This window comes from Sciurus vulgaris (genome assembly GCF_902686455.1).
Source record: "Sciurus vulgaris genome assembly, chromosome: 14".
Classification (NCBI taxonomy): domain Eukaryota; kingdom Metazoa; phylum Chordata; class Mammalia; order Rodentia; family Sciuridae; genus Sciurus; species Sciurus vulgaris.
Window position 1 is genome coordinate 10,982,331 of NC_136475.1, and position 15,554 is coordinate 10,997,884.

The 15,554-nt window shown below is 37.2% G+C and overlaps 1 protein-coding gene across 1 annotated transcript in view; it reads right to left on the reverse strand.

The window, feature by feature from the left end:
- The window catches only part of REV1 (REV1 DNA directed polymerase), an 80,031-nt gene that overhangs the window by 12,796 nt on the left and 51,681 nt on the right, over positions 1-15,554 (reverse strand). Inside the window, 5 exon segments of the mRNA XM_079110989.1 lie at positions 361-533; positions 1,655-1,875; positions 7,500-7,619; positions 10,391-10,545; positions 11,532-11,660. Coding sequence (XP_078967115.1) covers positions 361-533; positions 1,655-1,875; positions 7,500-7,619; positions 10,391-10,545; positions 11,532-11,660 — 798 coding nt within the window.

Sequence of the window (15,554 nt, forward strand, 5' to 3'; positions counted from 1 at the left end):
TCAAGAGAGAGCTATATGTTATAAAAGAGCAAGACCAGTCCTCCCTGTCCTGTCTTACCTTGTGATCTCTGTCACATGTTCCTACCATTGCAATACCATCTACCATCTGCTGAGGGAAAGACTCACCAGAGCCAAGCAAATGCCAGTGCCATGATCTTGGACTTCAAAACTGTGAGCTACATAATCCTCTTTACAAACGACCCAGTCTCAGGGATTTTGTTACAGCACTGGGAAATGGACAAATACAGGTAACCTAAGCCAAATGGCCTTAGACTGAGCTCAAACAACACCAGATTTAACTCTCGATTTTCTTCATTTTCTATGAATTGCAATAACCTACACTGTAAACACCACCATTACCTGGCAATGTTATCACAAATCCCATGGCCTCCAAATTTTGCGGTTTCTACAGGGGCCCCTGGCTTTCGCACCATGATTCTGAGAGTCAGACGTCTGCCTTTCATGCCAGCAGCTTCAAGTCGCCTTTGAATTTCTTCTGAAAGATTCAGAAGGAAAGCTTCTGCCTCTTTTGGCTATAGAAAGACAAACATGGAAAAACTTCCATGTTATTTTCTTAAATGCCTAATAATTCTTTTCAAGTATTTTAACTCTAATATTGAGTTAGAACGTTATTTCCCTATCCTAAGCATATATTTAATAAGCATTTTCATTACCTTAGGTTATGTGCTAGATAAAAATACTCACCTTCCCAACAAAGCAAAATTAATGAGTATGATTTCCTTTTATTTTTTCCTTCAGTATTAAGAATCAAACCCAGGGCTTCACGCAAGCTAGGCAAGTGGACTACCACTGAGCTACATCCCCAACCCTTTTAATCTACTAATTCTAAGACAGGGTCTCAGTGGCCTCAAGTTGCCCAGGGTAGCTCTGAACTTCTGGTCCTCCTGCCTCAGCCTCCCAAGAAGATGGGACTACAGGCATGTGTCCCCCAACCCAGCACTGTCTCCATTCTTAAGGAAATGAGAACCACTGAATCCCAAAGGGCACTCATCAAATTTCAAATCTCTATGAGGTGTTTGGAGGGGAGACAGAGTTACTGATCCATATTCCAGAGATATATCCAGCCCAAACATGTATTCTAAAAGAAAGTCAAAACTCATCAATCACCAGTACCACTACTTTCCAGATGCATGAATAAGTCAGATGAAACCTGCTTTTAACTAAAATTTAAAATATTTCAACACTAAAAATACTTTTTTGGCCTTTTTCCTTCAGTGGAAATTGGAATAATTATAATCACAATCTTTTTTGATCCCCAAAGTATAATCTTTCAGTATCTTTCCCTAAGATCAGGATTTCCTTAATCTTTTCTGGGGTTCTAACTTACCATGTACTGTCTCACAAAACTTTGAGGTTTAAGATTTAATTTCAGGGCTGGGGTTGTGGCTCAGTGGTACAGCACTTGCCTAGCATGTGTGAGGCACTGGGTTAATTCTCAGCACCACATATAAATAAAATGAATAAATAAAATAAAGGTATTGTGTCCATCTACAACTAAAAATTTAAGAAGTGCTGTTTAAAAAAAAAAAAAAGATTTAATTTCAAGCAACAAGAGTTTTATGGGCCAACTGGAAGGAAAGGACTATGTGAAAATATTAAGAACATAAAGTAAAATATGATATATAATCAGTACCTGAGTAAATCTTATTCCATAGTTGATCTCAGCTGAAATAGATTTTCTTTCCTTTTCAGTTCGAACTGGTCTATCATCCAAACCACGGCAGAACCTGTAAAGCATCTGACCTGTTTTGGGACCAAATTCTTTTTGGAGTTTTGCCATAGTCATATACTGCAAGTCTCCACAAGTTTTAATTCCCAAAGATGTCAACTTAGATTCCATGGAACGTCCAACTCCTAGAAAACGGAATATATGTAGTTCTGTAATGATGCAGGTCAAACTATTAAAAACAATTTTATCAATGGGAAATGGCCAACATCAAAACAATTTAAAATTTCAATGTTATCAAAAGGATGTGATTTTTATTTGTGACTAGCAAGATCACTATCTTATCCACAAAATCAACTAATTAAGAAAGACTCCTATTTAGATGAGGCTATAGTACAACTTACACACTTTCAGATACCCCCACAGTGTTAGAGACTGTACTATGACACTGATGATTTAAAAATTTCACAATGGTTTCAGCCATGTTTTCTTTAATGAGAAACAGAACGAAAATTTATAATATAGGTCAAAATCCAAAACTGTTTCTTGTTATCATACCGGATAAAAGTCAAACCAGTGACCTGGGCTTGAAGGGTTTCTAGGTAACACTGATGCTGGGAGAAAGACAGACCTCCTACAATCTTAACAGAAAATTGATATCCTTGAAGAGGTAGTATAAGACTTTCTAGAGCCAGGCCAGGACACAGTAATCCCTACCTTCTCTTCTGCAAGATACAAGACAAAAGGTTTGTGTCCCACCCAAAAGATCCTGATGAGTTCTGCTGCTCTAAGTTGGGGTCTTGGTTTTCCTCCATTTGCCCTTAGCTTTATAAAGGTGTATACATCTAGCAATGCCTCTCCAAGGAAACCTAGATTGCATTTCTCAATGATTCAACACACTAGGCATGGTGATGCAAGCTGATAATCTCATCTACTTGGGAGGGTGAGGGAGAAGGATCTAAGTTTAAGGTTAGCCTCTACAACTCAGTAAGACACTGGCTCAAAATAAGTAATAAAAAGGGTTGGAGGTCTCCTGAACTCTGTCTTCTTTCTGTTCATCAGGCCATACCTTCCCCCACTTCTTCTACCCTATCTCCCCTCTACCTCCTTTTCCTCTCTTCTCAGTCCCCCATTTCCTTTTGTGCCTGTATGCCTTTCTGTGTATGCTGAGAGAGAAAGGGAAAATAAGGAGCCACAGGAAAAACTAATATTCAGCAATATGAAGGGCTATAAGGTACACAAAGTGCTAGCCAGAAGCTGGAAAGGGGTTTGGGGAGTGATTGCTTAATGTTTCTGGGGCTTTCTTCTGAACACCATAAAAATGTACACTTACAAATGGTTAATGTTACCTGAGTTTTGCCTCAATAAAATAGGAAAAAAAATTTTTTTTAAAAATAGTGCTGTGGGGGTATAATTAATTGAATGTCTCTGGGTTCAATTTCTATTACCATCAAAGAACAAAACAAAAAACAAACAAACAAAAAACTCACACAATCAAATATTTTCCATCAATAAAGACAATACCATGTGTGCATGTGTGTTTATTCTTCTGTAGATATTATCACAAAAGAGCTCAGAGTGAAGCCTACTATCTTGTTCAACATGATTATTGAATTCTGGCTCCCATGCCCAGTGGTCAGTCTTCAGTGGTAGGAACAACCAGTCAGGTTCTGGCAGGAGCAGCTCTGAAGCAGTATGTGTGACACAGGTAGGAGGCTAGACACTTTACAAAAGACCTACATAATGGAGGTGGGACAGCCAAGCTTAAACAGGATGATTTATTCCCCAATGGAAATTAGCCAGAAGGTATTAAGGGTGTGAAGGGCAAATAAGAATATTAGAAACTCTGAATTAACAATTAAAAACAAAAAACCTTCCAAAGCCACCTCATTCACAAAAAGGTACCTATCTTGAGTATTTTTCAAATGGAGAGGAGAAACCAAAGGAATGGACAAGTCATGTACCAGTGGGTCAAAGCCAGAGAAACTGCACAACATGTTCCCAGAGGCCCCTGTGTCTTATGATTTTCATCCCTTCTTGCTTCACTCCCCACCTCCACAATCTGATTAGGATCTTTCTTTGACAGATCTGAAGATCAGACTTGAGGCCTGAATGGAGTACAACCCACCATAAGGGAAAAAATGAAGGAAACATGCTAGCTTAGACCCAAGTCTCCAAGAAGATGAGAAGAAAAAGATGTAGAAGTTCCTGGTCAAGCAGCTGGAACTAACGCTTCTACTTAACCTTGAAGGAAAACTCAAGATTAAAACTGGCCAATGAAGTAGAGTCAAACAATAAAACTGACCATCTGCATTGGAACCATCCAACAGAGCTTTCTGTGATGATGGGCATGCCCATGTCTGTGCTGTCCGATCTAGCATCAGGCACTTGCCCAGTGGTTGATGAGTATGTGGAACGTGGCCAGTGTGCTCAGAAACTTAACTATTAACTCTGAACGTCACTAGCCTCACTGGAGTACTGGCTACTGTATTAGAACAATGTAGATCTTTATGAACAGCTATGCACTCATGATGTTTCTCTGAGAAAGGAACAGAATGAGAACCAACTGACAATATGCATAAACCCCAACACAGGTTGACCCAGGTTGCAGAGGGTTCTGAACTTAAGAGTGCACACAGGGGAAACAGCTTTTCAAAGATTCAAAGAACATGAGGAAATTGTTCTTAGTATTGAAATAGTTGCTGGGGACAGTCCTTTCTTGCGTTAAGCAATCAGATTGAAATAGGTAGAGTCCCTAGACCTCTTTGGGAATTCCTAGTTTTTAGCAAAGACAGTTATTATAATAGTCCTCAGAACACTTATTGCGTGGGTCCCTCCACAATGCAAAACTCCCATATGGATATGAACTCCTTTTTAAAAGGAACAGCTTTTATTCTGTATAACACACTTTGGGGGAAAGAGACTACAATAGCTGTCTTCAAGGCCATCACTTTGCATATCTTACATGTGCTAAATTGTCTGATTGCAAATTTGGGGATTTTATAGGAAGCCAATAATTTTAACCAGTGAACCATTCTGAGTGGTATATAACCTGGTTGTGAAAAAAAAGAGGACATAATCTTGCTGCAGTCATTACTTAAGAAATCAAGGCTACACCTTAGAGTTCTGTCAGGACACACAACCTCACACCTGCCCTTTAAGAAATAAAAGTCTTTCCAGCTGATCCTGGTGCCTATAATCTGAGCAACTCTGAAGGCTGAGGCAGAAGGATTGCCAAGTTTGAGGCCAGCCTCAGCAACTTAGCAAGATCCTGTCTCAAAAATAAAAGAAATGTAGCTCAGAGGGAGAACGCTCCTGGGTTCAATCTCCAATACCACAACAACAAAATAATAATAATTGTAATTTTTAAAAACTGAAAAATAAAGTCTTTCCAACCAGGAAGCAAATGAAGGTGAATGTTAAGACTGGTAGGTCAAGGAACTAAAAATTCTTTGTTTCTGTTTTTTAAAAATCTACAAAATCAACTCAGTTGAAAGATAGTATTTTGAATTAAAATCTATTTTCCCTAAATTCATCTGCTGAAGCCCTAACCCCTAATCCTTTCTGTTATTTGGACAGTCTTCAAAGAATAAGTTAAAATGAGGTTACAAGGATAGACCCTCATCCAATATGACTGGTACACTTATGTGAAGATATCAGGACACAGACTTGAACAGAGGGAAGACCATGTGAAGACAGAGGACAGGCCATCTACAAGGCAAGGAGAGAGGCCTCAGAAGAAACCAAACTTGCTGACATTCTGAACTCAACTTCTAGCCTTCAGAACTATGAGATAATCAATTTCTACTTAGCAGTACTTTGTTATGGCAGCCCTAGAGAAATAAGAGGTAGTATGATACTCAAAATTTACATGTCTCTTTTAACACACTGGTTTCAACTTATATAAAACTATAATGAGATTTGTTATTAAAACTGAATCGTGCTGTCTAAAGTAAGGTAATTAAACTATAATCTGACCATCAAACATACCACAGTTCACATTTCTGACACTAATACATTGTTAAAAACAGGAAGCTTCAGCTGGGCATGGTGGCACACAAATGTAATCCCAGTGGCTCAGGAAGCTGAGGCAGGAGATCTCAAGGTCAAAGTCAGTCCCAGCAGCTTAATGAGGTCCTAAGCAACTTAGCAAGACCCCTGTCTCTAAATAATATAAAAACAAAGGGCTAGGGATGTGGCTCAGTAGTTAAGCACCACTGGGTCCAACTCCCAGTACTAAAAAAAAAAAAAAAATCCAAAACAAAAACAAAAGGTAAGCTTTAAAATTAACCCACCATAAAGTGGCATTTAAATCACTTTATGACTTAATATTTTATGGCCTATAATAGAAATTTCTAAGTCCAGATATAGTTTCATTGACCTAAAATATGCACTTAAAAATATCACTAAATACACTTTAAAACAACAAATGAATTTTAAAACTTTCATTAGAGCCAGGCGTGGTGGCACATGCCCATAATTCCAGCAACTCAAAAGGCAGAAGCAGGATGATTACAAGTTCAAGGCCAGCCTCAGCAACTTAGCAAGACCCTGTCTCAAAATGGAAAAAAAAAAAAAAAGAAAAGGACTGGAGATGTAGCTTAGTTTTAAAGCACCTAATCTCCAGTACCAAATAAGAATGTTCATTATGAATGTATGCAGGGGGTCAGGGATGTAATTCAGTGGTAGAGTACTTGGCTAGTACATACAAAGTCCTGGATTCAATCCCCCTAGCAGCACAAAAATAAATAAATAAATAAAGGAACTGTATAAAAATATGAAATAACTGAAATCCTGCCCCTTGGTGAAAACAGCATAAAATGAAGTTTTTCCTCAGTGTGAGGAGTTAATCAAAGAATTCAGTTTTATTTTTTTGAATATGGTAAATATGGCTCATTTACTTTTTATTTTTAAAATTTGTTTACTAAATTCAGAAAACTGTCACTAGTTCTGTAGCACTTAATTTTTAGTTGTTGTTTTGGTTGTTGTTGTTTTTAATTTCCTTTTGTTTTTCAGCATTTTTTAACAATGGTGCTGGGGTCGTTCATGCTAGGTGATCTACCTACCTGTGGCTAGCTGCTACATCTCCAACCAGCAGCATGATTTTACAAATAGGAGAGTCAATTCTCTAAACTTTATCTTTGGGTCTAGACATACACTATTTCAATCATGATTTATTTAAAGGACTGAATGTCAATTTTATCATATTCTCTATAAAATTATTTCTTAGAATCCTTGATCCTGCTACTTGAGAAATAAAGTAACATTCGCTACAAAACTCAAATGCACTCTGAGGTCTTAACAAATCACTGGCATGGTGGTGAAAGCCTGTAATCCCAGTGGCTTGGGAGGCTAAGACAGGAGGATCATGAGTTCAAAGCCAGTCTCAGCAATTTAATGAGGCCCTGCCTCAAAATTCAAAAATTAAAAATAATAAAATTTTTTAAATTAAAAAAATAAAATAATTTATTTAATTATTAAATGTTTAGTAATTATTTATTAAATATTTGTTGACTATTTGTTTATTATATTATTTATTATGTATAATATCAATTATTTATAATTAATTAAAATAATAAAATTTTAAAAATTAAAAGTAATAAAGGGGCTGGGGATGTTGTGGCTTAGTGGTTATGTGTCCCTGAGTTCAATCCCTGGTACCAAAAAAACAAAAAAAGTTTTGATAAATCAAGATGATGTTCAAAGAAGAATTTCAAATTTTGCTTTTCATGGCACAATATTATATTAAAAAATGATTACAGAAAAGTACTCTTATAATAGATAAAAATTTAAATAAAAAATGTGCATTTACCTGGTAGATTAATAACTAGCTGACCTCTGATAAAATCATCCACTTCTTCTGGTTTTAGGTGGTACTGCCCATCTGGTTTTGCTTTTCTTGTTGCCATTCTAGCCAGGAGAATATTAGAACCTATGAAATTAAAAAGAATAGTGTTGTTTAAGAAATAGTCACAATTGTTTTTATAATTTCTTAACAAAGATATCTAAGATTAACTATCAAATTTCTAAAAATAATAAAAGGAAATACAAATCATTTTGAGCATGTATACACCCTGGAGTTTTGGTAAAAATACTGATTATGGCTAAGACAGCTGCTGGACACAGGTTTTTTTCTCTCTTCTAAAACAAGTCCATTCCAAAATCTACTCAGGTGTAGGATAGAGGAAAGCAACACTGCAAGTTGGGGGTTTAATAGGAATTGAGGACAACGATGCACAAGTAGTTCATTTTCCCAACCACAGGATCCAGCACAGGTAGTAAAATGAAGCTACTGGACTGGGCAAAGAGAAAACTCAAAGAACCAGAACATGTGTCATGGCACTGAGGACAGCAGAGTCTTCAAAACACAGCTAGAAATGGGCTGGGCAACCTGCTGTGTGGTGAGGGACAAGAAGGATGTCAGAGGGAAGGACTATTGAGAACGGCCAGGGAGCTATGGAGCTCAGCTGCCAGGTGAACTTCTCTGTGAATGGCATCTCCACACATTAGAGAAGACCTGACCCAACGACATATGGAAGACTTCTGTAACACTATATATTTTCCTGGGGTAAATACAGAGATTCATGAGGAGATAAAACTTCTGGAAAGTCAACCAAAATAATAAAAGTGGTACATTTTAGGGAAGGGAAAAGGAAAGTGGAGTGAAAATATCAAGTGAGATTTAGCTTTAATTATACGTTAAACTAAAAAGAATGTTATTTAGAGCTGGGGATATAGCTCAGTTGGTAGAGTGCTTGCCTCACAAGCACAAGGCCCTGGGTTCCGGCCCCAGCGTTGCCAAAAAAAAAAAAAAAAAAAAAAAGTTATTTATACTTTTACTTGCAGATTAAAAACAAAAAAACTAAAAACTGTGTCTGACACATAACAGAAGGCAAGACCTAAAGGAAATGCTGAAAAGGATCTGTGGGCAAAGAGCAAGGAGTAAAATAATACCCTTTGATACACTAGCCAGTATTAATCCATTGCCAGTGTAGTAATTATTGGGGGCTGGAGGGTGGAGTACAAGGGATTGTACCATGAACCACTGAACCACATTCTCAGCCCTTTTTACATTTTATTTTGAAACAGGGTCTAAGTTGCTGAAGCTGGCTTTGAACTTGTGATCCTCCTGCCTCAGCCACTGGAATTATACGCCTGCACCACCACACCTAGCTAATCATTTTATTATTCTCAATATCCTAATATAGTCTGACACCTTGAAAATCTTGCTGGCTGAGTCTCTTCCAAGCCTACTGCCCTCCCAGGGCTAGCTAAGTCCCCAAAATGGTAAGCCACTTCCCTGGAAACATGTCTTTCACATGTAGGCCACCCATCCCTACCCACACCTCCTTATCAAACACACACACACCAAGCTAACACTTCCATCCGTTCCCTTACATCACCCTGGGGCCAGCTAACCAGGCAACTAGAGACCACCTCTATAGCTAAAAACTGCCAGGTTAGACAAACCAGCTAATGCTAAGCTGCTTCCTCAGCACTGCCTTGCTTTTCCTGCAGAAACCTCAAAAAAGGCTCTGACCTCAGTTATCTACAGCTCTTACTACTTCTGCCTCTTGACCATCCTGGGGTCTCCCCAGTAAACCTCCTGCATGGTGGCCTGGCTCTGGCAAAATGGAAGTAACAAATTCCTTCAAAGATATTAGCCTCTCCTTGTCACTCAATCACCTCTGTAAATCCCAGGGATTCTAAGCAGACAGGAACTTCAGAGTTTCAGCATGAGGATGGAGACGTTATAATTAGAAGTGATAATGGCAAGCTAAGAGAATATCACCTCTACTTCCAAGCCTGTGGCATACACAGCAAAGCAGGGACAGGTGGGCTTCACTTGAGATTGGGGCAATATCTTGACAGTAGCTACCAGGTAGTCTGAGAAAGGAAGAAGTGATGCATGGAAGCACAAGTTTGACAAAGAATTCCAGAAAGCACAGCTGGAAATGTCAACAAAAGAAGTAAGTTGGTACAGGCGTAATGGCACCTGCCAATAATCCCAGCAACTTGGGAGGCTGAGACAGTAGGATCACAAATTTGAGTTGCCTCAGCAACTTAATGAGAACCTATCTCAAAATAAATAATAAAAAGGGCTGAGGATACAGCTCAGTGGTAAAATGTCCCTAGATGGCACCCCCAGTACCAAAAAAAATTTTTGTTTCTAACTTATTAAAAATAAAACAAAAGGACAGATAGTGGGAGCAGCTAAAGAAACAAAATACAAGGCTCAAAAGAGAAGAGTCAAGAAGAAACTGGAATTACTAAGAACATTGTCATTTGGGATGACTCTCAGTACTGAGACAGCCAGGAATTGCTATGTGTTTCAGAGAACAGAGAAACAAGACTCATACCTAACTCCAAATTACACATCACTACCCTGCTTTAAATATTGCTGCTGTTCAGTTTTTTTGGAAGGGAAAAAAACCAAAAAAGTCCACAAATATGATTTGACTTTTCCCACATTTGAAGTACAAAAATTATTATAACTTGTTCACTGCAAAGATATTCTACCATCAACCACCTGAATTCCCAACCCTTTTACATATAGCTGCAAGCAATGCTACAAACTGTTAGAGGGGAGAGGCCCACCTTTGCAAGCTAATAAAAACTCTTCTAAAACTTAAGTGTTACTCAAGGATCCCACATCAACTATTTTGAGTACAATGAATAATACAAAATAAGCCAGATACTAACCAATTCCAACAGAAGCAGCACATTTAGTCTTGTCTTTGATTTCCATACGGATGGCATCTGCAAATTCATCAGGAGTGAGTTTGGTCTCTGCAAGGATTTCAGTGATGTCTACCAGTGCTTCATCACAACTGACAGCTTCAATATTGTGAGTGTAGCTATCAACAAAAAGCAAAGGCAATGAATCACAGCCAGGGCACCATCTGGTAGACAAAAATGTTGCATAATAAAGTCTACAAACCACTGATCAGCTTTGGAACAGAACTTAAAGCGTTTTCCACTTGATAACACTTACATTTCTTTGGGATCTCTTTTTTTTTTTTTTTGGCGAGGGGGGGAGGGGTTTACCAGGGACTGAACTCAGGAGCACTTGGCCACTGAGCCACATCCCCAGTCCTATTTTTGTATTTTATTTAGAGACAGGTTCTCACTGAGTTGCTTAGTGCCTTACTTTTGCTAAAACTGGCTCTGAACTTGCAATCCTCCAGCCCCGGCCTCCAGCGCTGCTGCAATAACGGGCGTGAGCCGCAGCACCCGGCTTATTTGGGATCTTAAGGACCACTATAATTATAACTCATTAACCATTCAGCAAAGAAGCCCTACATATTGATGCCAGACAACCTAATCTGTCCTTTTATAATTTCTTTCCCTACTAAAGTAAGCTCCCACAAAGGCAAGGATTACACATTATTTTCCTCAGTGAGATCAGCAGCATTTAGCAGTCATTTGTATTTAATGGATATAGGTACTCAAAATAAAGCATAACAAAGCAGCAGCAGAGGTGAAGATAGAGACAAGAATCATATCTCTTCAATGCCATGCACAGTGGTGCATGCATGTAATCCCAGCTACTTGGGAGGCTGAGGCAAGAGGGATCACAAGTATGAGGACATCAGGAGCACTTGAACAATTTTAGCAATGCAATAATGTCCCTTGAGAATGAGTTTTTTCCGTTTAAAGAAAGTCATCAAAGTGGGATCCTGAAGAAAGGGCTCCTAAGAGAAAGTATAGCCAAAGTGACCCTGACAATACTAAAAACAAAAACAAAACGCTCCCCACAAACAACAAAAAACTAGACTGTCTTTAATAACAGACACAAGAAGTAGGATAACAAACATGAAAATAATTATATTATGCACTGTACCTTGCCAATGTTTCATACATTGTTCGTGCAACTTCTTTGTAAGCATGAAAATCATATGGAACAGCTTGAAGACTGGGACACAGCTGTTTAGCGTGCCCAAAAAACATTCCATTTTTAATGCCAACTTGTCTAGAGGAAAGAAAACATAATGGTGGTTATACCAGGAAGCCTCAAACTGAAAACCAAATATCAAATACGTTGACTTCTCCCCATGCCACTAATATACAATTTCCATTTAACTCCCTTTCTCATTAGGGGTTAACAATAGGCATTAAGAAAACTTACAGTTTTGTTTTCCCCCCAAAGGAAAATGACACAATTGTCTGTCTAGTGTAGCTTATATCTCCTGTCTGAATCTGAAGACTTCTCCTAAGACTCAACCTCTGGCCCCTTTGCAGAGTTGCCAGCATGCCATATGCTGGTGCTGGTGATATCACAACCACCACAGAGCAGGAATATGCTGTCAAAAGGTTTTCTTCCCCTAATACATGGCACAGTTTGGCCAGGGTTCATTCCCCCAAAGACAAAGAATATAAACGCAAGAACTACACAAAACAGTGCTATGTGACAAACAGACAAAATGTACTCATCCTATTACCACCCAATTCCCAATTGACCAATTCCATGCTCCTGAAGTGGCTCCACAGTGGTTGAGATGCCAACAGCATTGTATATGGTAGGACATCACTCTGGGCAGGAGCCAGGGTTCCAGAACTTTGAGGGACCTAATTGAAAATGGTAAATTTTAAATCTACTGTGTGTCTCAATGCCCCACATTACCTTTGATATTTGGAGCATTCAGCACAAAACTATAATTATGGAATTATGCATAATTAGTAAAATTCTACTTTATCACTCTGTAAATGAATCAAGAAAAAAAATTATAGTAAAAACACAAGCAAAATAATAAGAGCAATGTTTCACCAGATTACATAATACTATATACGGTCATGGTTATCCTATATATTCACTCTATAAATTATTTACTAACAGCTTACTTAATATGGAGGTGTACCCCATTAGAGAAATAGATACAAATAATCTTTAATTACTCCAAGGCCTCTAGCATTCTCACATCATTCAGACACCCAAAGAGAGCCAAGAGGGAAGAATCCTCCAATCATACACATTTTTTAATGAATACAAAAACAATAATGATCTATCTCACTGTTAAGTTCCTAGTAAATAAAAAATATCTAATAAGGAAAAAATGATAGTAAAGGAAGTAATGAGTGACAAAGAGAACAGTGAAGAAAAGCACTCTTCATTCTTTCAACAAATACTCTTGTCTCAGGCATTCTGTAAGTGCTCATATACAGTCACTCCAATTATTCTTTAAGATCATGAGGATGACCCTGCATTCACCCAGCAAAAGAAGAATTACAGTCAACAGACCTTCCTTATTAACATAGGAAAGTATGCATGTAATAATTTAGATGTATATACAGAAACATAATTTAGAAAAGTTAATCAGAAATGATTCAAGCAAGAAAACAGCATTAAAAAGGGCAAACCTGAAGTTAATATTATTATGAGAAATGTAAAGGTTCAGCAGGTAAAATCTAAACTTACCAATTAAAGGAAACTTCCTTTTTAAAGACATGTGTTACAATTGCTATAAAGATCATGTTCTTATAATTTCAATTTCCAAATTTCCATAGACACATTACTTAGAAAAATATAGTACCTTTGAATGTACTCATGCACATTTCACAAAAAAAAAAAGGTTAAGTAAGAATCACTAGACACTATAAGGAAGTTACACACGAAACAGAAAACCAAAGAGGTCTCCCATTAGTAAGGGAAGCAAAATAATTTGGGTCGATGCCTGCAAAACTAAGATTTGTTGCACAGAAAATAAATGAGTAAAGATAATTACAAAACCTTTTGAAGTGGTGACCCTTCAACAAAATGAGATTTAATCTATTCCTCCCAACTAGAATTCAATGAAGGATAAATTACCAGCCCTGCACTTCAAAAGTATATGTTCCAACAAAAGAAAGTTTATTCCCAGGCTTAAAGTGCAGACAGCACACTCTTTCTTGCACTAAGCTTTGCTCAGACAATGGTATTTGGTGCTGGATCAGACAATGTTTAAAAAAAAAAAAAAAAAAGAACTATCAAATTACTGGTCCATTCCACATACTTAAAGACATCCATATCACTACTAAGAAAGAACAGTAAAGGGTCCTTATAAAAGCATGTGAAAATAAAGGTTCAAAAGTTTTTTGATTTAAAAAAACCTATGATTCTAGACTATTAGTCTATCATTACCTATATTCATCCACATATCTACCACCTACCTTCTCACTTAATCTGTACACTTGACACTTGTTCTTTATGGTTAATTATATGTTGAACTACTAGAAGTAATGCATACTATGATGTAAGCCTACCTTTGTATGATTTCTCCCATCTCATATTCACATTCCATCCTTGGCTGACTTGAGTATTAGTTCATATCTATCAAAAACTCATCAAAGCACAGAACTGTGATGACCATCCCCACAATCTAATCCCCTTTCCAATCTCAGAAACATTTCTCTGATCCTATTATTAATTATACTTGTATTTTAAAAAATTTTTTCACAAAAAGAAATGTACCTGTTGGACAGCCACAAGTAAAAAGATATCTAGAAAATAATTATTCATTAGGAATGGTCTTCTAGAAAAGGGAAAATAAGAATTAAAGGACAAAAATCTCATAGCTATGGGCTTACTTTGTTTTGCAACTTACAAATTCATTTTTCTCTCTTTATGCGTGTCTTCAAAATAAACATTTGCTATCTAACTGGCACTTGAATGGCTTGCAGCATCTGAGGCTGATATATTGTCATCCCACTACTACCACATGAGTCAATACAAATGCACCTCCAAATGCCAGAAGCCTAAGCACTAATTAGGTACATTGTGGCTAGTGGAGTCCAAGGCCATCAGAAACTAGGAAGGCTCCTGCCTCCTGGTAGCCATTGTATTCCCTATCCAGCATGCATCTAGGAGTACTGGTGTTGAGCCCTTGCAGAGGCAGCATGAAAAGAAGATGCTCTCACTTCACCAACCAGCAAAACCCAAGGACATATTTCTGGGTGTCACTGCACCCTTCAGATACTCTACACAGTTGTCTAGCCACCAAAAGCACAGTCGCCCTTCTGAAACCAAACCAAGTGGGTGAAGAAAGGTCAACCTGTTGAGCACCATGTAAACACAGCTCTGAACTGCCTGTGCTAATAAAAAGCAGTACCAACAATCCTAAATGCTTTAGTATTTCACTTAATTATTATTTATTAAAATAAGTTTAAGTCTCTGGCCACGTTATTAACTGGCAATGAAAAGACTTTAAAAAAAAAAAAGGTTCTATTAATGAGAAAGGTGAAAAATGCAATATTTTACAATTATGCATGTTTGAACCTACTGCTCTTTTATTTAAATATCATTTTAATAAAACTATCAGCAAATTTTTAAATACACTATCCTGATTAGGTAATGTTGAGCTCAAATATTCTTTGTTCTGATTAGATTGGCTTGAATAACCCCAAATTCAAATGAAAACTGAAAAAAAAAAAAAAAAAATCTGATTTAAAAACTGTTCTTTTAACTATAGTGTGTTATAAAGGTAAAAATGTCTGGGTTTAGTTATCAGAAAAGACAAAAACAGACTCCTCTTTCAATTAATTATTACTCTACTTTTACAACTATTATAATTGATTATTATAACAAGATTTTTTTTAATGTATAAGGAATGTGTGTGTATGTGTGTGTGTACATGTGTGTGTATTTCTCTTTGTATTTAAACAGCTGATTGTAATTAGAGTATAAGGTTACTATAAGATAAAGACCTATACACAAAGTTGGTGCTAACATGTTGACAATACCCTTACCAATTTGAAGTGAGATGATTATTATAATTGCATGAAATCATTTACTTATACTGTAAAAGGCAATACAATTTTTAACAAAAACAAACCAATTATCAGAAGCTCTGTATTATAAGGGGCTTTCCTTATCTATAAAAAGGAAATATTT